This window comes from Carassius gibelio, chromosome B1 (assembly GCF_023724105.1).
Source record: "Carassius gibelio isolate Cgi1373 ecotype wild population from Czech Republic chromosome B1, carGib1.2-hapl.c, whole genome shotgun sequence".
Classification (NCBI taxonomy): Eukaryota; Metazoa; Chordata; class Actinopteri; order Cypriniformes; family Cyprinidae; genus Carassius; species Carassius gibelio.
The window spans coordinates 32490916-32513617 of NC_068396.1; the positions used below are offsets into that span (position 1 = coordinate 32490916).

Genomic DNA, 22702 nt, shown 5'->3' on the forward strand with positions numbered 1-22702 from the left:
ATGCTGTTGTGGTTTTTACACTGATGTTTAACAGTGAATAAATATTTTGTTTTTGTTAACTTTTTGTTAAAAACGTTTTAGATTATTTATACTGTAAAAATACAATACATTTTTTACAGTGTACACAAAAACTCCATGAAGCATTTCTGAATGAGAGTTCCTTAAATTGAGTATGGCCTCTTAACCTGATTAGAGTCTTTTATCATCCACTCCATTAGAACATATCGTTGTTTATTGTAAGTGTGCTGCAGTTTTATTGTCTGTCTCTTTAAATGCTCATGCAGATGGATGCTGATTGGCTGTCAATGGTCTTTACCTATCACTGGCTGGAAAAAAAAGTTAAACACTGGAAGAGATTCAAACAGCATTGTTCCTCTGTGCTGTAATCATAAAAGTTGAGGTGTGTATTGTATTAAGGAAGTTTCTATGCATAGGCCAGCTAGGCAGCAGTGATGTGCGGGTCAACGTAATAACCCACTTAATATACTATAATTTTGTCAAAAAATATAAAAAATTGTCAGTAAGCTCATAATTTGTACTAAAATAGTCTAGTCTGGCTATGTCTATTTGTATGTTTCTGCAAGTTCAGCAGTCATTGAGGCTCAGGTTTGTTCCGATCAGAGTTCGTGAGCGGAGAGAGCATTTCTGAATATCCCGCTCCGTTCGCTCATTCCGTGGGGTCTCGCTCAACACAGAACGGCCTGCTGGTTCCAAAATACGCAAGGAGACATTTAATAGTTTAGTAATAAACTGGTGTTTTCTGTGTCGCTGCTGAGATGAAGTTGACAATGCAGACTCACCATGAACGCCAGAGAGAAATGCACATTTCATATGGATTACATAATCAGAGATAAGCCCATTTATTTTGGTTTGAATATTTTTGTTTAAAAGTTTCAAGCTTTCTGTAATATATAACCTATATTTCTAAAATCTGTAAGGCACAAGCTGAGTTTCATTGCCCTCCCTCATTACATTGTCTGTTAAATATTTGCTTCTTATTGATTAAATACAGGCAACTCATTGATAAAACACTGATCAAAATTAAGATACCCCCCCCCCCCCCCAAAAAAGGAAGGAAATACATCTCAGCTGTAGTCACCTTCTCAGTGAGACTTTGCCTGTCTGAATGGGAGAACTTCCCTGCGCTTAGCCTCCCTAACATGTTGTGGTCCCTAAAAGATATAGCATCAAATATTATTTCTATAAGCTATAGGCCTATGTAATTATTCGTTATTTATGTTTAAATATGTAGATTACTTTTACTATTTACCTTGCTGATGATTGCGACATCATCGCATATGTGGTCTGGTTTCACCCAATCTACTGTGTGGTGTTAGTTGCATGTTATTTATTAAAGTGACTCCAGCTGAATTTAAAGCAGATAATTTAAAGGATTTGAAGAAAGATGCCCTGGATAAATACTGAAGTACAAAAACTTGTGAAAAAGCGAGATTTAGCTCTAAAAACATCTTTAAGATCTAAACTTAAGACCGATCTCCTAACTTACAGAAGTTTAAGGAATAAAGTCGTATTTGAGCTGCGGAAAGCAAAAGTGACATATTACACTCATCTAATTGATAGTGCTAAAGGCAACAATAATTCACTTTGGAGGCAATTAAATATTCTGACTAATAAACCAAATAAACACAAAAAAGATCACAGAACGTAACATTAATGGTAACAGTATAACAGATCATGCCATTATGGCTGATTAATTAAATTCATATTTTGTACAATCTGTTGAAGAATTAACAAAAGAATTCCAGCTTATCAATCCTCTCAACCATTCATTAAGAGTAACCCCAACAGATTCCTTTTATATTAAAGAGGTGTGGGATACCAAAGTTGGAGAAATAATTAATAAACTTCCAAATTCCAAGTCTAATGACATTTTTAGGATGAATAGTTATTTTCGTAAAAAGTATAAGGATGTCCTTGCCAAACCATTGACCCATCCTGTTAATCTCTACATAAGAACCAGTACATTTCCCAGTGCATGGAAACAAGGCATAATTATTTGTGTTCAAAAGTGGTAGCCAAGACTCAATGAGTAACTATCGCCCTATATCGATTTTACCAGATTTATCTAAAATAATTGAAAAAGTTGTAGTAGTGCAACTGAGTGACCATTTAGTTAGCTTGCTTAGTTGGGGTCACATCATCTACAGCGATATCATTGACTTGAAATCAGTGATTTCATCTCTGTTCAGTTTAAATAGTGTCTGTGCAATCATTTGCAATCAATGATGAATTGCCTTTAACTATCATTTTGCATTATTGACACACTGTTTCCTAATGAATGTTGTTCAGTTGCTTTGACGCAATGTATTTTGTTTAAAGTGCTATATAAATAAAGGTGACTTGACTTGATTTGACGTGACCATTTGGAAGCCAGACAGCTACTCCCATCCTCACCAGTTTGGGTTTAGACCAGGTTATTCAACAGAAATAGCAAACTGCTGTTAAATTAATTAATTAATGATAGGTAAAAATTCATAGCCTGAATGCACTGTAAGTCGCTTTGGATAAAAGCATCTGCTAAATGCATACATTTAATTTTTTTAATTAAATTAAATGTAAAAAAGTCCCTAGACCAGGGTAAAGTTGGTTGGAGCTGTATTTATTGACCTTAAAAAGGAATTTGATATGGTCAATCATACTGTGTTTGTTGTCTTAAGTACTGATTTAGTCACACCTGTCCTGTGTTTAGTTAATTATGCCCTTGTGTATTTATATCCTTAGTTTTGCTATCAGGGATGTATTCCAGAAAGCACAAAATACATCCCTAACTTACCATCAGCTAAACGGAAGCTCAGAAAAAGAGCCCATGCTGTTTCAATCTTCTCATTTTGTTCAATGGTTATTAACATGGTTAGTGCATATCACCACCTAATTCATGGGTAACACGGGTAATAACGCTCAGAAATGACAGACACAGCAAATCAAAACTTCGCGTTGAACTGTTGTGGAAGTCCAGCTTTTATGCACAAGTCCTGATGAGGAGCAACTGTGACGGTGATCAGAGTCCAAGGATGGGGCTTGTGGGAAATGTAGTGTAGTCAGTGTAAGTGAATGAATGGATGCGTGTGTCAGTATTCAGGTGAGGGTGCCCTCCGCTGGCCATCAGAGGGAATCACGGGGTTCGTCTCGTCTATATAAATATATAAAACATTATCTTGCCATAGTATTTTATAATTTATACAGTTAATTGTTATACCAATAAAATAAATAACCATATTAGAATATTACATTATTTATTACTTGAAAGTGACGTGACATACAGCCATGTGACAATGCATACTCAGAATTCGTGTTCTGCATTAAGCCATCCAAAGTACACACACACACACACACACACACGCGCGCGCGCGCGTACCAAAAACTCGAACCAGCAACCTTTGGATTAAGAGTCCCAATCTCTAACCGTTAGACCACTACTTCCCTATATTACATATTGTAATATTATATAAATGTTGTGCACATCTGTTACGCCCACTAAAGGTTGATCGGACTTGCTTTTAGGGAATACCCTCCAGGTCAGTTTAAGTTGGTTGTTCGGCTTGCTGTGGTTTTTTCCATTCTGTAACACTCCAATAAAAGTCAAAGGAATAAAGGTAGAGACCAACAGGGTCCTGACTGGACAAAATAATTAATTTTTAGCATCAATAGCCAAGGAGACTCAAGCACACAACCTTAATAAAAATCATTACACAGCAAACACCAAAGGTATCAAAATCGATATGTGCATCAGTTAAATCACACACTTCAATACACACCAAGAGGCCACTCAGTTACGTGCCAGAACCCCTCTGGCCAACTACTTAGCCGCCGTCAATATAAAACATTATGAAAAATGTCACATGAAAGATAATAACCTGCCCTAATAACCTCTATACAGGCACACAATTACAAACACATACAAATGACAGGGGACCTGTCTCTTTCCCCTAATGAAGCGTAAGGCAAATACTATGGGCACAACCACTGTCGCCCTGCCCTTTATCTAAAGTGAAGGGCTTACATTTCTCCTCTGTTTCTTTTTTTTAAATAAGACTAAGCTTGCACTTAGATCCATCTCTATATTATTTGTAAAAAAGATCATGTTGGTGGATATTCACATACGTCACTTCCTGTTTGTTGTTGACGGCTGTACTGCGTTTGAGCTCCGTCACTATATTCTTTTCATTGACTATTTTTAACCTAAAAATCAATTTTATACATCATTGTTTCCGTTTATATAACGCGTGAATATATCCTCTATTGTATTCTACAACAAAAACAATCAGAGCGCCTCGCTATCACTAGTTTTATTTTGATCTCCCGGGTCCGCTATTAGCTTTTAGCCAGTTAGCATCAGCAAGCGTGGTTGCTGCTAACTGCGCTTACATTGCTAATACTCTATTCTCACACATTACCACTGCTGTACTCACTGTTACTTGCTTTAATGGCGGATGAATGTCTCCACTCTGTGCAGCTCGAGCTCGAGGCCGTGGGGAAGCAGATTCGCGACCTGGAACAGAGGCAGGCCCAGCTGAGAGAGCGGAGAGCCGCGCTGGAATCATCCCGGGCTGACGCTCACAAGTCCGGGGTAAGTATACAGCGTGCTGTTAACAGTCCCACCACGTCTACTCCGTGTGTTTCTCTGCACAGGCCCGGTGCACCCAGGACGCGATCTTCCCAGATGTCCTTCACTGCGACGCCGGGACACCACGGACCCTGGGTGCATCCACAGCGGAGGACACGAGCTGGGTCCCGTGCGACGACTTCTCCCCCTCCTGCCTTCGAGATCTCCATCCAGAACCGCTTCGCTCCCCTCCGCGAGACAGGACGCGACGCTGTGATCATCGGAGACTCCATCGTCCGACACGTAAGTGCTACGTTAGCCGAAGGTAAAGTGCACACTCATTGTTTGCCTGGTGCTCGTGTTCTCGATGTTTCTGCGCAGATACCCGCGATCCTGAAGGACGACGAGAGCCCCAGAGCGGTCGTGCTTCACGCCGGGGTTAACGACACCACACTGCGGCAGACGGAGACGCTGAAGAGGGACTTCAGGAGCCTGATCGAGACGGTTCGCAGCACGATGCCCGCAGCTACGATCATCATGTCAGGACCACTGCCCACGTATCGACGAGGACACGAAAGGTTCAGTAGACTTTTTGCTTTAAATGAATGGTTGTTGTCATGGTGTAAAGAACAGAAACTGCTATTTGTTAATAACTGGAATCTTTTCTGGGAGCGTCCTAGACTGTTTCGCGCTGATGGATTACACCCCAGCAGAGTCGGAGCGGAGCTGCTCTCTGACAACATCTCCAGGACACTTCACTTTGTTCTAACCGCTTAAATGCTAAAGGTACGCTGTAAAACCTATTAAGAGTGTGTCTGTTCCCCGAATAGTGAGGTCAAAATATAAATATAATGTAGGATCTAGAAAAAATCTTATTGTAATTAAACCAGAAAAATGTAAAGTAAATGAACAAAAACAATTTTTAAAGTTTGGGCTCATAAATATTAGATCACTCGCACCAAAAGCAGTTATTGTAAATGAAATGATCACAGATAATAGTTTTGATGTACTCTGCTTGACTGAAACCTGGCTAAAACCAAATGATTATTTTGGTCTAAATGAGTCTACTCCACCAAACTACTGTTATAAACATGAGCCCCGTCAGACTGGTCAACAATATATAGTGATATTCTCAATGTTACCCAGAAAACAGGATACAGGTTTAACTCTTTTGAAATACTTCTGCTAAATGTTACTCTGTCAGACATGCAAAAGAAATCTAATGTATCTCTTGCTCTGGCTACGGTGTATAGACCACCAGGGCCGTATACAGAATTCCTAAAAGAATTTGCAGATTTCCATCATGGGAGATTTTAATATTCACGTTGATAATGCAAATGATACATTAGGACTTGCGTTTACTGACCTAATAAACTCCTTTGGAGTCAAGCAAAATGTCACCGGGCCCACTCATCATTTTAATCATACACTAGATTTAATTATATCGCATGGAATCGATCTTACTGCTATAGATATTGTACCTCAAAGTGATGATATTACAGACCATTTCCTTGTATCGTGCATGCTGCGTATAACTGATATTAACTATATGTCGCAGCGATACCATCTGGGCAGAACTATTGTTCCAGCCACCAAAGAAAGATTCGCAAATAACCTGCCTGATCTATCTCAACTGCTAATTGTACCCAAAAATACACACGAATTAGACGAAATTACTGACAACATGGGCACTATTTTCTCTAATACATTAGAAGCTGTTGCCCCAATCAAATTGAAAAAAGTTAGAGAAAAACGTACTGTGCCATGGTATAACAGTAATACTCACTCTCTCAAGAAATTAACTCGTAGTCTTGAACGCAAATGGAGAAAAACTAACTTAGAAGTTTTTAGAATTGCATGGAAAAACAGTATGTCCAGCTATAGACAGGCTCTAAAAACTGCTAGGGCAGAGCATATACACAAACTCATTGAAAATAACCAAAACAATCCTAGGTTTTTATTTAGCACAGTGGCTAAGTTAACAAATTACCAGATGCCACCTGATTCAAATATTCCACCAACGTTAAATAGTAATGACTTTATGAATTTCTTCACTGATAAAATAGATAACATTAGAAATACAATAGCGAATGTAGATTCTACATCATCTAACACTTCAGTTTCATCCATCGCACCCAAAGATAAACTGCAGTGTTTTACAACCATAGGACAGGAAGAGCTAAATAAACTTATCACTGTATCTAAACCAACAACATGTTTATTAGATCCTGTACCCTCTAAATTACTGAAAGAGCTGTTATCTGTAGCCGAAGAACCGCTTCTCAATATCATAAACTCGTCGTTAACTTTAGGACACGTCCCAAAACCATTCAAGCTGGCGGTTATCAAGCCTCTTATTAAGAAACCAAAACTAGATCCTAGTGTACTGGCAAATTATAGGCCTATTTCAAATCTTCCATTTATGTCTAAAATTTTAGAGAAAGTTGTGTCTGCTCAATTGAGCACCTTTCTGCATAAAAATGATCTGTATGAAGAATTTCAGTCAGGTTTTAGGCCCCACCATAGCACAGAAACTGCACTTGTTAAAATTACAAATGACCTGCTCCTTGCGTCAGACCAAGGCTGCATCTCATTTCTAGTCTTACTTGATCTTAGTGCTGCGTTCGACACCATAGATCATGACATACTCATAGATCGATTACAAATCTATACAGGTATTCAAGGGCAGGCTCTAAGATGGTTTAGATCCTACCTGTCCGATCGCTACCATTTTGTTTACTTAAATGGGGAGTCATCTCATTTATCATCAGTAAAATATGGAGTGCCACAAGGATCCGTCCTAGGTCCCCTTCTATTTTCAATATTCATGTTGCTCTTTGGTTATTATTAGAAAATACGGAATTAGCTTCCACTGTTATGCTGATGATACTCAGCTATATATCTCAACGAGACCAGATGAAACTTCCCAATTATCTAAGCTAACAGAGTGTGTTAAAAATGTAAAAGATTGGATGACACACAATTTTCTCCAATTAAATTCGGATAAGACAGAGATACTAATTATTGGACCAAAAAACTCTACACAGAATCTTGTAGATTACAATCTGCAACTAGACGGATGTACTGTTACTTCCTCTACAGTCAGAAATCTGGGTGTTATATTAGACAGCAATTTGTCTTTTGAAAATCATATTTCCAATGTTACAAAAACTGCATTCTTCCATCTTAGAAACATTGCCAAGCTACGAAACATGTTATCTGTTTCTGATGCAGAAAAGCTAGTTCATGCATTCATGACCTCTAGACTGGACTATTGTAATGCACTTCTAGGTGGTTGTTCTGCTTCTTCAATAAACAAGCTACAGGTCGTCCAAAATGCAGCAGCTAGTGTCCTTACGAGGTCAAGAAAATATGATCATATTACCCCAATTTTACAGTCTCTGCACTGGCTACCTATTAAGTTCCCTATCAGTTACAAATTATCATTACTTACCTATAAGGCCCTAAATGGTTTAGCTCCTGTGTACCTAACTAGCCTTCTACCACGCTACAATCCATCACGCACCCTAAGGTCACAAAATGCTGGACTTTTGGTCGTTCCTAGGATAGCAAAGTCCACTAAAGGAGGTAGAGCTTTCTCACATTTGGCTCCCAAACTCTGGAATAGCCTTCCTGATAATGTTCGGGGTTCAGACACACTCTCTCTGTTTAAATCTAGATTAAAAACACATCTCTTTCGCCAAGCATTCGAATAATGTATCTTTTTAATTGTGAGTGTAGTTGCATCTGTTCAAAGGTGCATTTTTATTCATTAGCTTGGGTTAAACTAATTTTACTTTGTTGGATCAGCAGCTATGCTAATGATGTCTGTATTTTGTTTCTATGTTTCGCCACGGGATTTACATCCCGTGGTAACTAGGATTTAAACAGGCTCCAGTCTGGATCCAGAACACCTGAGAAGAGATGATGCTGACCCTCAGAGGACCCCAGATGATGCTAACCTTGAATCAACAAACAGAACTAACAATTATTGCTAAATGTGTGACTGAATCATATAATAACTTAATTAATAATATTGATAGTTCATCGTCTAGCTGACTAGGTCTTGTATTATTATTATTATTTATTTTATTTTTTTCTAAAATCCTTTCAAATGTGCACAAACTACTAGCTACTACTAAATATTGTAGAAACATAATTTTCTGTAAAGTTGCTTTGTAACGATTTATTTTGTAAAAAGCGCTATACAAATAAACTTGAATTGAATTGAATTTGGCAACAAATTGTGGCAAGTGCCAAGTTCTAAAGATCATTTTCATAAGTGATGATAGTTCATATCAGTCGCCCTTAACACTCACTAAATTCACACTCTGCTCCAGAGCAGTATCCAATCATGCATCATATTCTGGAAATAAATTGTGAGACTTTTTTGCTAATAAAGTGTACGAGTAAAACATAGTGTTGCACATTTATTGGTGCAAAGATGAGTATGTTTTTTTTTTGCAAAAAATGTATCACTTAATTGCAAACATCATGATGCATGGCCACTGCTTCTGTTTTATCGGTGAGAAACACACGAACGCCCTGCGAGGGTGAGAAACATCGTGTTAAAGAGGAAATGAGTTTGTCATGAAGGAATGAACAGGAAGATGTTTGACACACAGACGAGCAGCAGCAGGATGGAGATACTTGGCTTGATTCTCTTCATGTGGGGTAAGAGATTTATTTATAAGAGTAAATAATGTTTTGGGTTGTTTTTAGTTTTTGCATTAGTCATTAAAATAAACTTTATTTAAAACAATAGAAAGCTGATGTTTTAATTTATAGTGGTGGACAGTAACAAACTTACTTTGTTACTGTACTTAAGAAAAATATTTTCAAGCATCTGCAATTCATCAGATTTAGATTTTCTTTTTCTTTTTTACTTTAAACGTAACTACATTTCTAAGCATAATATCATACGTTTACTCCACTTCATTTAATAAAAACACATAGTTCCTCATTATGTGGAACTTTAAGAAACGACAGCCACACAGAGAAGACGTAGCCATGTCCGATCGGTGAACAAGCTGATTTTTCAATGATCCTGTTGAACATCACACTGAAAGATTCGATAGTGAATTGGACTGATCAGATTGCAGCTGTTCTTGAGTCAACATCTCACTGCTTCAGTGATCCGATCAGAGATTATATGATGAACAGATTTCTGTTAGGCTTTTATGGGACATTCTAAAACACTGAAAATGCTTAACGAGACAGTATTAAAAGACCAAACTCACTAAACATCATACTAATAAAGTGTACTATCTACAAAAAATCAGATGAGTCCTGAATATGAAAGCAACACATTTAATAACACATTAAGCCTTTTCCTCCCATATTTCAGACAGGACCACTTTGGCAAGTTACTTGAGTTTAATGAACACAATTTATCTTTGGCAGTATGGTTCTTTATTGGGGTTCTTGCTCCCTAATGAATTGAGCATACAAGAGTGAGGGTTGCGAGCCGTTGAGCATACTTACTGAGCAGTAGTGCCACGTATATATGTCCCGTGTCTAATAGGAGAATGGTAGTGATTGGAGCGATTTGATGGCTGACCACATCAGCTGGTCACAGACTATGCCTCCGTGGCCTGACTGATCTAACACTGTGCTCAATAAAACTGTTATAAGAAAATGCTCAACATGGCATAATGTACCAAATAACACAAATAAAAAATCTTTCTTACCAACGTTTGTTGAACACGCCCCTTTTAAGGTCACATGGTTGCCTCCAACCAATCTCAAATCTTTGTTTTTGAGTCGTCCAATCACTATGCAATGCAATCTTTTGAAATGCATGTTACTGTCATCTGGGGGTATATAAGACACTGCCAGCGTAACAACCCATCAATGGTGCAGTCGCTGTACTAGAGTCACTGTATGATCCTTGCTGTCATTCAATTGTTAGGTTATCGGAATCTAATTGGCTTCATAAAAATCCTTTTTAAAGGCTACAACTCATTTTTCATTGGTGTCATACTGATCACCAGTGTATTCTCAAACATCTACAAAACTGTTCTGGGTAAAACATGCAGTGGTAATCAGTAGCACATGCCAGTTAACACCCCACAAAAAACCTCAAACAAGTCCAGAACACAATATATGTTCAGTGCAGAGAACGTAAAACTAGTGTAATACGCTCACATTTTTGGAGCACATTAAAAGCCTAGCAGCTGCATTTATAACTATCTGCAAGCGAGACTAATCCCTACATACAGTGAATTGCATTAGACCAATCTAGATGTAATAACAGAAATAGAAACAGGATTTAACCACTGAATTTATCTGTTTGTCAAATTCTAGACCATCATCAAAGATAACACCAAGATTTTTTTCCCAAGGCATCATGATCCCCAGAGTCACCAGTTAATAAAATATCATTTAAAACCTTCAGAAGTGCAGTCTCAGTCAAGTGGTGTTTTCTAAAACCTGATTAATAAACTTATTTTCATCCAGAAAGCTTTGTAGTTGTTGCAGAACTACTTTTTCTAAGAGTTTTGAAATAAAAGACAAATTTGAAATGGGTCTATAGTTGGCTAAAACAGAAGGATCTCTGTCGGCCTCTTAAGTAAGGAATAAACTGTGGCATGTTTTTAACACATCAGGTACAATACTACTTTCCAAACATAGATTTATCACGGTCACAAAATAGGGACCGTCAAAACTTATGTGAAGAAATATGGTGGAATACTGTAGCATCAATAGAGGAGCCAAGTGGCTTTAACTGACACACTATTTCTTGAAGATATATAAAGGAAATAGGTTCAAACAGGTTCAACTAAGCAGAACAAACAGTAGAAATGGAAGGATCAAAAGCAGGCTGAAGTATACCAGGGCCTTGCTGAAACAAATGTGATTGTTTGTTAAATAAAACAAAATAATTAGAAGAGGAACTCAGTGCATCTTTAAGAAAAGTCTCACAATCGTCTCCTGATGTCACAAGAGTCTCTTTCTTGTTTCTCCAGCGTCTCTCTCAGAGCCCTTCAACATCGACACTGAACATCCACTGAGATTTCACGGCACGCCGGAAGGTTTCTTTGGTTACAGCGTTTATCAGACCGAGTTTGGAAACAGGAAGCAGTGAGTCAGACACACACTTGTTGCTAGGGTGTTCTGTGTGGTTGCTAGGTGTTTTCTGATGGGAATGTCTGATTGGTTGTGCTGGTGTGTTTCTCAGGATCATTGTTGGAGCTCCATTAGAAGGAAACTCAACAGGGGAGATGTACAGCTGCACAGCAGATCTACAGTCCTGCACACGACTGCAGCGGCCAGGTATCAGCATCACAGCCATCTACCAGGGACTGCTGTGGACTTGCACTGCTTTATACTGAGCTGATGACTCCCTCTCTCTCTCTCTCTCCCTCTCTCTCTCTCCGTCTCTCCCTCTCTCCCTCTCTCCCTCTCCCTCTCTCTCTCTCCGTCTCTCTCTCTTTCTCGGTGCATGCTGGGAAGGGGGGTGTTAGAGTAAGGGGGTTAGGTGGTGGTGAGAAAAAAAATAATAATAATAATTTTTCTTTATCTTTGATTCAGTTTTCTTTAAATTGCACCTAAAAGAGAATTTGTAATTAGTTTGAATCTAACTCTCAGCTCGTTGTAATTTTGGTACCTGGCCTCGTGTTTTGGGCGGGATGGCGTCTCACCTGAGAGTGGAGGTGTCATCCCTATCACTCAGACACGGGGTTAGATGTGTTACTAACGCGGGAGTTGCGGTTGAGGATGTACTAGTGGATGTAGGAGAACGAGTGGGACATGGAAATATTGTATCGGCTTCTCGGATGAATAAGGCCGTTGTGGTTTTCCTGAAGGACGAACTACTCGTTAATCGTTTGGTTGAAAGTGGAATTTCGGTAAGTGGGAATTTTAATCCAGTACAACCCTTGGTTTCTCCAACAACAAGGGTAACGATTTCTAATGTTCCGCCGTTCATTCCCGATGCGGATATAGAAAGGGAACTTTCACGTTTTGGGAAGTTCGCGAGTGGAATTAAAATGGTCCCGCTTGGATGCAAGAATGCGTCTTTGAAACATGTGTTGTCGTTTAGACGACATGTGTATATGTTTCTGAATTCACCGAATTTAAATGTTTCATTTAGGTGCGTTTTTGATGGTAAGTCGTTTATGGTGTATGCTAGCGCTGGGGAAATGAGATGCCATGAATGCAACTCAGTTGGACATGTGAAATTGTCGTGCCCTTTCAGAAACGAAGTAGGCAGTGAGGCTGGCCCGAGTGGTGTTTCGGGTGAGAGAACAAATAATCCAGTGTTGGAAGGAAATAATAGTGGGGAAGCTAAGTCGCTAAATATTGAGAAAGGAGATGAGATTGGCGGAAGTTCCCAACAAGAAGGACAGTTTTCTGATGATAAATTGTCCAGTAGTGAAAATCAGAATGGAAATAGTTCTGGCAATGTTCAATTTCAGGAAAATGTTGAGATTGTAAATGGTAAGTCTGTTGTAACTGATGGAGGAGTTCTACAGCAAACTGAAGCAGTGGATGAGTTAACAGTAGGTCAGATGGAAACTGAAAGTAAAAGTGGAGTAGAATGGAAGACTGTAAGTGGTGGTGATCCTCCTATACCAAAGATAGTGTTGGGATCTGATAAGGAAGTGGGTAATGAGGATGGGGACGATGATGAAAGTGTTCTGTCAGATTGTTCAGATGTATCTAATTTCTCACAAATCACAAGTGAACAAGTATATTCATTGGAAGAGTTGAATGATTTTATGGATGAGACGTTTGGAAAAAAAGTTGATGTAAGGAATTTTTTTCCTGATGTGAAAAAGTTTGAAACGTCAGTTCTTTTTTGGCAGAAGAGGGTTGGAGAAGAAGGTCTGAGTCAGAGGAAAAGATTCCGGTTAAAAAAGATACTTTCAAAGATAAGAAGGGGGAAAAGTCATGCAAAACGTAAATTTAATATTTGGCCCAAATGAGTTGCACTTCACATAAGGTGACTTTAACACTTTTCCTTTTCTGTCTGTCTCTTCTTTCTTTCTTTCTTAGTCCTCTTATGGAGATTATAAGAGTGGGCTCCTTAAATATTAATGGAGGAAGAGACAGGAGCAAGAGAGCAATGGTTGCTGAAATAATTAAATTAAAAAATATAAACATTACTTATTTACAAGAAACACATACAGATTGTGATAATGAGGTGGAATGGCATAGATGGTGGGATGGGAAGTGTTTCATTAGCCATGGATCAAATATAAGTGCGGGGGTGGCTATTTTTTTTTTTCAAAAATATGGATTTAAATATTTTGTCTACTATAGAATTAGAAAAGGGTAGAGTTGTAATAGTTAAAGCAGAAATTAAGGGGATTGTATGTTTATTTGTTAATGTTTATGCTCCTAATAAAGGACCAGATCGTGTAGAGCTTTTTAAAAAGTTGCAAGACACATTAAGACAACAAAATGATGATATCTGTGTGATAATGGGTGGAGATTGGAATTGTACAACTAATTTCTTATTAGATAGAAATGGAGAGGAAACTCACCCACAGTCAAGCCATGTACTTCTCAGTTTAACTAAAGAGTTTGAGTTAATGGATGTCTGGAGGGATAGGAATCAGATGGTTAAACAGTATACATGGATCAAGATGTTTGATTCCTCTGTTACTGGAGCAAGATTAGACAGATTATATGTTAGTAAAAAAGAAAACAACAGAATCATGAATGCAAATATTTTTCCTAATGGTTTTTCTGATCATCATGTTGTTACCATTGATTTTAATATTAATATAGTGCAGCGTCCAAAGTATTATTGGCATTTTAATGTTAAATTATTGCAGGATAATTCCTTCTGTGAGAAATTCAGGTTCTTTTGGGAAATGTGGAAATTGAATAAGAGTGGCTTTGAAAATTTTACTCAATGGTGGGAAGTTGGGAAGACACAGATCAGGGTGTTTTGTCAGCAATATTCTTATAATTCAACGGTGCATATAAAAAGGAAAATAAAGCAATTGGAGAATGATCTTTATGATATGGAACAGTTGATTGATGTTAATAATGAAGGACTAATTAAGGAATTAAAGAATAAGAAAATGGATTTGAAGTTTTTTTTGGAGGAAAGAGTAAAGGGTGCTTTGATTAGAGCAAGAATAATGTCTATTAAAGAAACTGATGCTCCTACTTATTTTTTTAATTTAGAAAGAAAAGTTGCACAAGAGAAAGTTTTACATTGTTTGCGTCGTGAGAATGGGACATTGACTTCAAATCCATTGGAAATTCGAAAAATGGCTATGGACTTTTACACTGATTTATATGGACCTACTGACTGTGTTTCTGGAAGTTTGGATCAACTGTTGCAAGGGTTACCTAAGCTGAATGATATGGATAAAGATGAGCTTGAACAGATGATTTCGTTTAATGAACTCTGTGAAGCGGTTCAACAACTCTCTACAAGTCGAGCACCAGGAATTGATGGCCTACCAGCCGGATTTTACAAGAACTTTTGGAGCATTTTAGGCAGAGACTTTCATGAAGTAGTTTGTGAATGTTTTGTGAGAGGAATACTTCCAAGTAGCTGTGACGGTAGGGTTGTGGGAAAAACACAAGGAGAGGGTAAGATCCAATTGCAGGTAAGGTTTATTGCACAAACAGGTTAAATACAAAATAAAACTGTCTTGAGAGACAAACCAAACAAAAAGGGAACCGGATGAAACGGATAAGAACGCGGAGGAACAAGAAGGTAACGAGAAGACTCGCGAGACAAGCACAACTCACACATAGGGTAGGACTCCATACAGATGACAGAGAAAGACAGCTATACATAGGGAGACTAATGACAGAGGATTGTCAGCACCTGTGCGATTCTAATTGGAGTGCAATTACTGTGAAGACACAACCAGACTAGAGGAATTAAGGTGCCTATGGTGAAGTGCCTAAGGAGAAGTGAGCTCACTAGGGAACACCCAGGTAAACAGAGACTGAGAGCGTGACAGTAGCTGTCAAAGGGCGGTGTTATCTCTAATTCCAAAAAAAGGAGATCTGGGTTTGTTAAAAAATTGGAGACCAGTTTCTTTAATGTGTTTAGATTATAAAATAATATCTAAATGTTTAGCTAATAGGCTAAAGAAATATTTACATAGTGTGGTGAAGAAGGAACAAACATATTGTATTCCAGGTCGTACAATCATGGATAATTTGTTTTTAATGAGAGATGTTATAGATTTTTCGATGAATAATAATTGTGATGTCGGGTTTTTATCTATTGATCAGGAAAAAGCTTTTGATCGTGTGGGACATACATATCTTTTTGAGGTTTTAGAAGCTTTTGGCTTTGGGAATAATATTGTTGCTTGGATAAAGTTGTTGTATAATAATGCATCTGTTTTAATCAAGACAGGAGGTGGGGGATTGAGTAGCCCAGTAGCTGTTAAAAGAGGCATTAGACAGGGGTGTCCTCTTTCAGGGCAGTTATATAGCTTAGTAATTGAACCTCTATTATGTCATTTAAGAAGTAATTTGAAAGGTTTTTATGTTGCAGAAAATGTGAAATGTTCTGTGTCCGCATATGCAGATGATATAACTGTGTTTGTAACTGGTCAAGAAGATATTCAAGACATTTGTAAGAGTCTAACTCTATTTGAAGAGGCTTCTTCTGCAAAAGTGAACTGGGGAAAAAGTGAGGGGCTTATTATGGGTGAATGGAGGAATGGTGGGATACCTCGCATTCCAGGTGGATTGAAGTGGGGTACAGAAGGCATTAAAGTCTTAGGAGTCTTCTTGGGTTCAGAAAATTATAGAAAAAAGAACTGGGAAGGGATGCTGAATAAGGTGTTAGCTAAGTTGTCTAAATGGAATTGGCTATTACCTGAACTATCCTATAGGGGTAGAGTCCTGGTCATAAACAATTTGGCTGCATCCATGCTGTGGCACAAGCTGAATGTGCTAGAGCCACCTGATAAATTGATCAAGGATATACAGAGAAAGTTGGTGGATTTCTTCTGGTCAGGCCAGCACTGGATTCCTGGGCCTGCTCTGTATTTGTCAACCCAAGAAGGAGGACAAGGCCTTGTGGACATCAGAAGTCGGATCAACACTTTTCGTTTACAAGCTTTACAGAGACTGTTGTATGTAGAAGACATCGAGTGGAGTAATGTAGCGTGTGTTTTGCTGAGGAGTACATCATGTCTTGGATACGATAAGCAGTTGTTTTTAATTCAAACTAATGAACTGGATTTGTGCAATCTGACTTCTTTCTATCGCTCCATGCTACAAGCATGGAAAATGACTTTTTCTGTAAGCAGAGGAGTTGAACATTTACAAGAATGGATTCTGGAGGAACCGTTGCTTCATAATCCATTTATTCAGGCCAAATGTTTGTCTTCAGAAAGTTTGAGGAACTGTCTGATTAGAGCTGGATGTACTAAAGTTAAGAATCTTAGAGATGCAAACGGATGGAAAACTGAGGAAACATTGCAAAAGAACACTGGAATACATTCTAGGCGTGTTGTGTCTCAGGTGCTGACAGAAGTGAAGGCAGCTTTACCAGGAGTCTGCAGAGAAGCGTTAGGACTTCAAGTGCAAGAGGAGGAGAAAAACTGTGCGTTTCCATTGATTTCTGTGTCTGCAGCGGCATTGGAGGAGTTTAAGGAAGATAGCGGCATGATTTTGTCTTTTAAAACACCTGAATTGGGTGTGTTTCAGTACATTAGTAAAAAAGCACTTTATTCTGTGTGTGTCAAAATGTCTCACTGGCGTGTTCTGGAAAAAGTCAAGACTTGGAGGTGGTCAGAATTGTTTGGGCCAGACTTTGGAGGCTGCTGGAGATCTCTGTACAAATCTCCTATAGAGAAACGTACAGCAGATTTACAGTGGCGGCTAATTCATGGTATCATAGCTACAAACAGACACGTGGCGCACCTGAATTCAGAAGTTGGGAAAAATTGTCCTTTCTGTGGAATAGAAGAAACTGTGGATCATTTATTTATTCAATGTAAGAGGTTAGGAGGTCTTTTTCGTATTTTAAAAAGTTGGTTTGAAGGCTTTGGTGTAGAATTTTCTTATAAAATTTTTATTAGCAGTTTGAAATATAATTATCAAGAACGAAGAAAATTGTGTTTATTAAATTATTTATTGGGATCAGCAAAGTTAGCAATATGGAAAACAAGGAAGAACAAATTATTGGGAACTGGTTCAGTCGATGCAGAGTGTGTTCTGAAAGGGTTGGTTGCCGCTCGAATTAAAGTCGAGTTTTCATATTTTAAAATGGTAAATAATGTGTTAGAATTTTCAACTGTTTGGACTGTGGGAAAAGTTTTGTGTGAAATTGTAGATGAAGTGCTGATTTTATATTTTTAATGTAGAGAAAGTTTATAATGCGATGGTTTCTGTATTTTAGTGTAATTTTTGATGAAATAATTGTGATAAAATAAAGGTTTGTTAAGCCTCTCTCTCTCTCTCTGTCTCTCTCTCTCCCTCTCTCTCTGTCTTTCGCTCCTCTCTCTCTCACTTCCGGTGTGATTGTTGGGCGTGCGCGTGGCAGAGTGGTGCGGGTGTGAATTGGAGACTGTGAGTGAATCTCTTTTTTTTTCCTTGCTTTGGGCTACTGTTATTTAATTGTTGGTGATTTATTTTCTTTTTGTTGGGCCGCGTGCTGCCGTGTTCTTTTAGCGGCCAGTATGACGGCCCCACGGTCGCAGTTTTTGAGTAAACTCACGCGGCGTCACGGTGTTAAAGTGGCGTCCGCGGTGAGCGTGGAAGACTGTTGTCTAGCTGTAGGAGAAGTTATAGGACATGAGAACATCATGTCAGCTTCTAAAATGAATAGTGCTATAGTTATTTTTCTTAACTCTGTAGAAAAAGCAAATGAGTTGGTTGAGACTGGAATTGTTGTTGACAATCTTTTTACTCCAGTCCTTCCACTTTCCATACCGTCCAAAAAAGTGCTGCTGTCAAATGTTCCCCCTTTCATAAGTGATGAAACATTAGTGAGAATGATGTCTCGATATGGCAAATTGGTGTCACCTATTAAGATGATACCAATTGGTTGCGGTTCGCCTCTCTTAAAACATGTGGTGTCGTTTAGACGTTTCGTTTACATGATTTTAAAAGATGACGAAGAGCTCGATCTATCACTGCATCTTAAAGCCGATGATTTTGACTATGTTATCTATGTTACAACGGACAAAATGAAATGTTTTAATTGCGGGGAGACGAGTCACTTGGTCCGCGCTTGCCCTGTTAAAAATAAAGTAAACAACTCAGCGAATGATGTTACAGCAGGCGAGCCTGTTGAGGCTGGGCCGCCTGTGGCAGAAACAGGTGCAGTGGAGGAGAAAACTATTGTGGATTCGTCTGAGAGTGAGGGCGCAGCGAATGTGATTCAGGAAACTGATCCCAAAGATGCGGTTGATGTAAATGCATCGGCCACTGCGAGTGCTGAAAGCTTGAATGTTCAGTCTCGTAAGTCTGCTTTTAAGACGGACAAGAGACAAAGCGATAGCGCGGTCAACGTTTGTCAGCCCGTTTTGGTTGGTGATGTCATTGAAATGGAGACGGGCCAAAGTGAATTCAAAGTTCCATCTAAAAGAAAAAAATCTGTTGAGTTTCAAGCCGTTAAGGCTAAGAAAGTAGATGTAGAGGAGGTTTATGGTGAAGACGAAATAGAAAGTGGCAGTGAGTCTTCCGATTCCAGCGTCAGTTTATCTCAGAGTGATTTTTCTAGCCAAAGTTATGAAGTGGATGATATTAAGCTTTTTCTCAGAGCCACCAAAAATAAGAGAGGGGTGCGTGTTGATGAGTATTTTCCTGACATTAAGCAGTTTGTTGGTAAAACTAAGTCTTTTATGTCGGAGGGGTTGTTTACCAACAAAGAGGTGTATCGTTTAAAGAAGATAGTGAGAAAATTCACTTCTGATGATGCCAATGAAGAGTCTGAGAAAGCCTAACAGCTTCGTTATTGATGTTGGTGTGTGTGGAGTGCTGCTATGTTTCTTGTTTTCATCTTTATCTTCTTTTTTAAAGATGAGTGAAGTAAATATTGCAACGCTGAATGTAAATGGTGCAAGAGAAATGAAAAAAAGAGCAGAAATATTTGAGGTAGTTAAACAGAGGAGAATTGATGTTGTTATGCTGCAAGAAACACACAGTGACCTAAAGAATGCTGCTGATTGGGCAGGGGAGTGGGGGGGGGTCTCGGTTTTGAGCCACAAAACCTCACTTAGTGGAGGGGTGGCCATTCTTTTTGCTAAAACTTTCAGTCCACATTCTTATCAGGTTGAGGAAATAGTTAAAGGTAGGCTTTTAAAAGTAAGAGCTACTTTTGAACAGTTTGTTTTAGTTTTTATTTGTGTGTATATTCCAACCTCAGCAGTAGAAAGAATTGTGTTTCTGAATACATTGTGCTCTGTTTTACAAAAATGCTGTGGGGAGTAACATTTGTTATTGGGTGGTGATTTTAATTGTACGTTGTCAAATTTGGACAGGAATCACATTGAACCACATTTACCCTCTCGGAATTTATTAACCCAGCTTGTTAAGACACACGATTTGTGTGACATCTGGAGACAATTTCACGAGAAACAAAGACAATATACTTGGACTCATGTTTGTGACAGTGTGATTTCTCTGGCTAGACTTGATCGATTTTATGTTTTTAAGCATCATTGTAATATTGTAAGAAGATGTTTAATTACACCACTCAGTTTCTCTGATCACAGTATGGTGCAGTGTTCTGTGTTTCTAAATTCTATTAAACCAAGGAGTGCATACTGGCAGCTGAACACCAATTTGTTAAGTGACAAATATTTTAAGAGCACGTTTAAATTGTTCTGGGATGATTTCAGAACTACAAAGAGTTCTTTTAAATCTTTACGGCAGTGGTGGGATTTTGGAAAAGCCCAAATAAAACAATTTTGTTTACAATACACTCAAAACGTCACTAGAGAGATAACTTTGAGTATGAACACCTTGGAGGCTGATATTTTAAAACTTCAAGAAATGGCTGAGACAACCGGTGCCCGAAGTTATTTGTACTCTCTTTTAAATAAAAAGACACAGTTGGCTGATTTGCTGGGTAGCAAAACACAGGGGGCCCTGGTCAGGTCTCGGTTCCAGAGTTTGGACCAGATGGATGCTCCATCAAAGTTCTTTTTCAACTTGGAGAAGAAGAATGGGCAGAGCAGGGCCATCCATGCCTTGCGCTCTGAATCTGGGGGTTTATTAACTGACCCTGCTGATATTCGCAAGAGAGCAGTTACTTTTTATGAGAACTTGTATAGGAATGAACTTGGAGCCAGATACAGGGGTGAAAGTGAGTTTTTTGATGACTTACCCCAGGTATCAGAGGAAGCCAACACTGAAATCTCGGGTGCCTTGAGCACAGGAGAGCTGTATAAGGCTCTCCAAAAAATGGAGTCTGGAAAAGCACCGGGAATTGATGGTTTGCCAGTTGATTTTTACAAATCTTTCTGGTCAGATCTGAAAGAGGACCTTTTGGAGGTGTTGAATGAAAGCCTGGCTGAAGGTGAGCTGCCTGTGAGCTGCCGTAGAGCAGTACTAACCCTCCTGCCTAAGAAGGGCGACCTTACAGAGATTAAGTGTTGGCGGCCAGTATCATTACTCTGTAGTGATTATAAACTGCTCTCTAAAACTTTGGCCAACAGGCTAGCAGGAGTGATGGATAGTGTCATCCATCCTGACCAGACTTACTGTGTTCCCCGTAGATCAGTATTTGATAATATTTCATTGGTTCGTGATGTTTTGGAAGTCTCCAAGTTGTTAAATTTAGACTGTGGGTTAATCTCTTTAGACCAAGAGAAAGCTTTTGATCGTGTTGAGCATTGCTACTTGTGGAGGGTTTTAGAGGCTTTTGGGTTTTGTCAGAATTTTATAAATTGTATTAAAGTTCTTTATAGTGACGTTCAGAGTATTCTTAAGGTGAACGGTGGTTTATGTGCTCCTTTTAGTGTTCATAGAGGTATTAGACAGGGGTGTTCGTTGTCTGGTATGCTTTATTCTTTGGCAATAGAACCACTCTTACAGCAAATAAGAGCCAAACTCCATGGTATATGTTTGCCAAACTGTAAGAAAAATCTTATATTGTCAGCATATGCTGATGATGTAATAGTTATGATTACCAGGCAAAGTGATATTCAGGTCCTGTTAAGATTACTTAAAACATTTAAAGGTTTATCTTCTGCAAGAATAAACTGGGGTAAAAGTGAGTCTTTATTGATAGGTAAGTGGGCAGATGGGAAGCCAGAACTTCCTGAAGGGTTAAGTTGGGGAAAATTTGGTTTTAAATACTTGGGAGTGTTTTTGGGTGATGAGTCTACAGTACAGAAAAATTGGGAAGGAGTCATTGAAAAAGTTAAAGGTCGTCTAAATAAATGGAAATGTTTAGTGCCGAAGATGTCGTACAGAGGTCGTATTTTAATTATTAATAATTTGGTTGCATCTTCATTGTGGCACAGGTTTGCCTGTGTTGACCCTCCCTTACAACTGTTAACCAAAATCCAGGCTATTTTGATAGATTTTTTCTGGGATAAATTGCATTGGGTCCCACAGAATGTGCTATTCTTGCCAAAAGAAGAGGGTGGACATGGGTTAATACACCTTCAAAGTAGGATAGCAACCTTTCGTTTGCAGTTTGTACAGAAACTATTAGTTGGTTCAGTTGATTTTAAATGGTGTGCTGTTACATACGTAATTTTACAAAACCTTGAGGGTTTAGGACTGGATAGAACTCTTTTTCTAATGGATCCATTGAAACTGAATACTTCTAGCCTGCCAGTGTTTTATAGAAATATTTTTAAAGTTTGGAGTCTTTTCTTTTTTAAAAAAGCAGAAGGTCCACCATCTCTTCATTGGCTACTGGAAGAACCTCTAATGTGTGGAGCACGTCTGGATTTGTCTGTCAGTGGACTTTTCCCAGGACTTAGTAAGACACTCATTAATAGTAAAGTCACCAAATTGGGACAGCTATTGGAAATAGCTGGACCTGATTTTAAGAATGAGGAGGGAACGGCTCAACGTTTGGGATTTAGATCAATGCGTCTGATTGCACAGCTTTTAGAGAAATGGTCAACAACTCTTAATGCTACAGAAAGGACTCTGCTGACTGAGTATGGTGATGGCCTCTGCAACCCAAATCCTAAAGACTCTTTTCCTTGTTTGGTTTTTTCTTTGAATTTAGAA

General features: G+C 38.7%; 2 protein-coding genes across 4 annotated transcripts in view; both read left to right on the forward strand.

Annotated features, from left to right (window-relative positions):
* Nucleotides 1-4139: 4139 nt before the first annotated feature.
* Nucleotides 4140-9024, forward strand: LOC127949527 (uncharacterized). Of its 3 annotated transcripts, XR_008152307.1 has the most exons (4): nt 4142-4588; nt 4651-4867; nt 4946-5350; nt 8445-9024. XR_008152307.1 is itself a non-coding variant. In XM_052546979.1 (3 exons), exons 1-2 carry the CDS (start codon nt 4445-4447, stop codon nt 5339-5341), a joined length of 819 nt encoding a protein of 272 aa, XP_052402939.1. In that variant the 5' UTR covers nt 4140-4444; the 3' UTR covers nt 5342-5350; nt 8445-9024. The 3 variants fall into 3 exon arrangements, 2 of the variants coding, with proteins under 2 accessions (XP_052402939.1, XP_052402937.1); XM_052546979.1 differs by having other exon boundaries at nt 4140-4867; XM_052546977.1 differs by having other exon boundaries at nt 4184-5350.
* A 96-nt stretch (nt 9025-9120) lies between these two features.
* The window catches only part of LOC127949421 (integrin alpha-L), a 50379-nt gene continuing 36797 nt past the window's right edge, over nt 9121-22702 (forward strand). Inside the window, exons 1-3 of the mRNA XM_052546664.1 lie at nt 9121-9238; nt 11533-11647; nt 11745-11839. Coding sequence (XP_052402624.1) covers nt 9163-9238; nt 11533-11647; nt 11745-11839 — 286 coding nt within the window. The 5' untranslated portion in view covers nt 9121-9162. The remainder of the gene's footprint in view (nt 9239-11532; nt 11648-11744; nt 11840-22702) is intronic.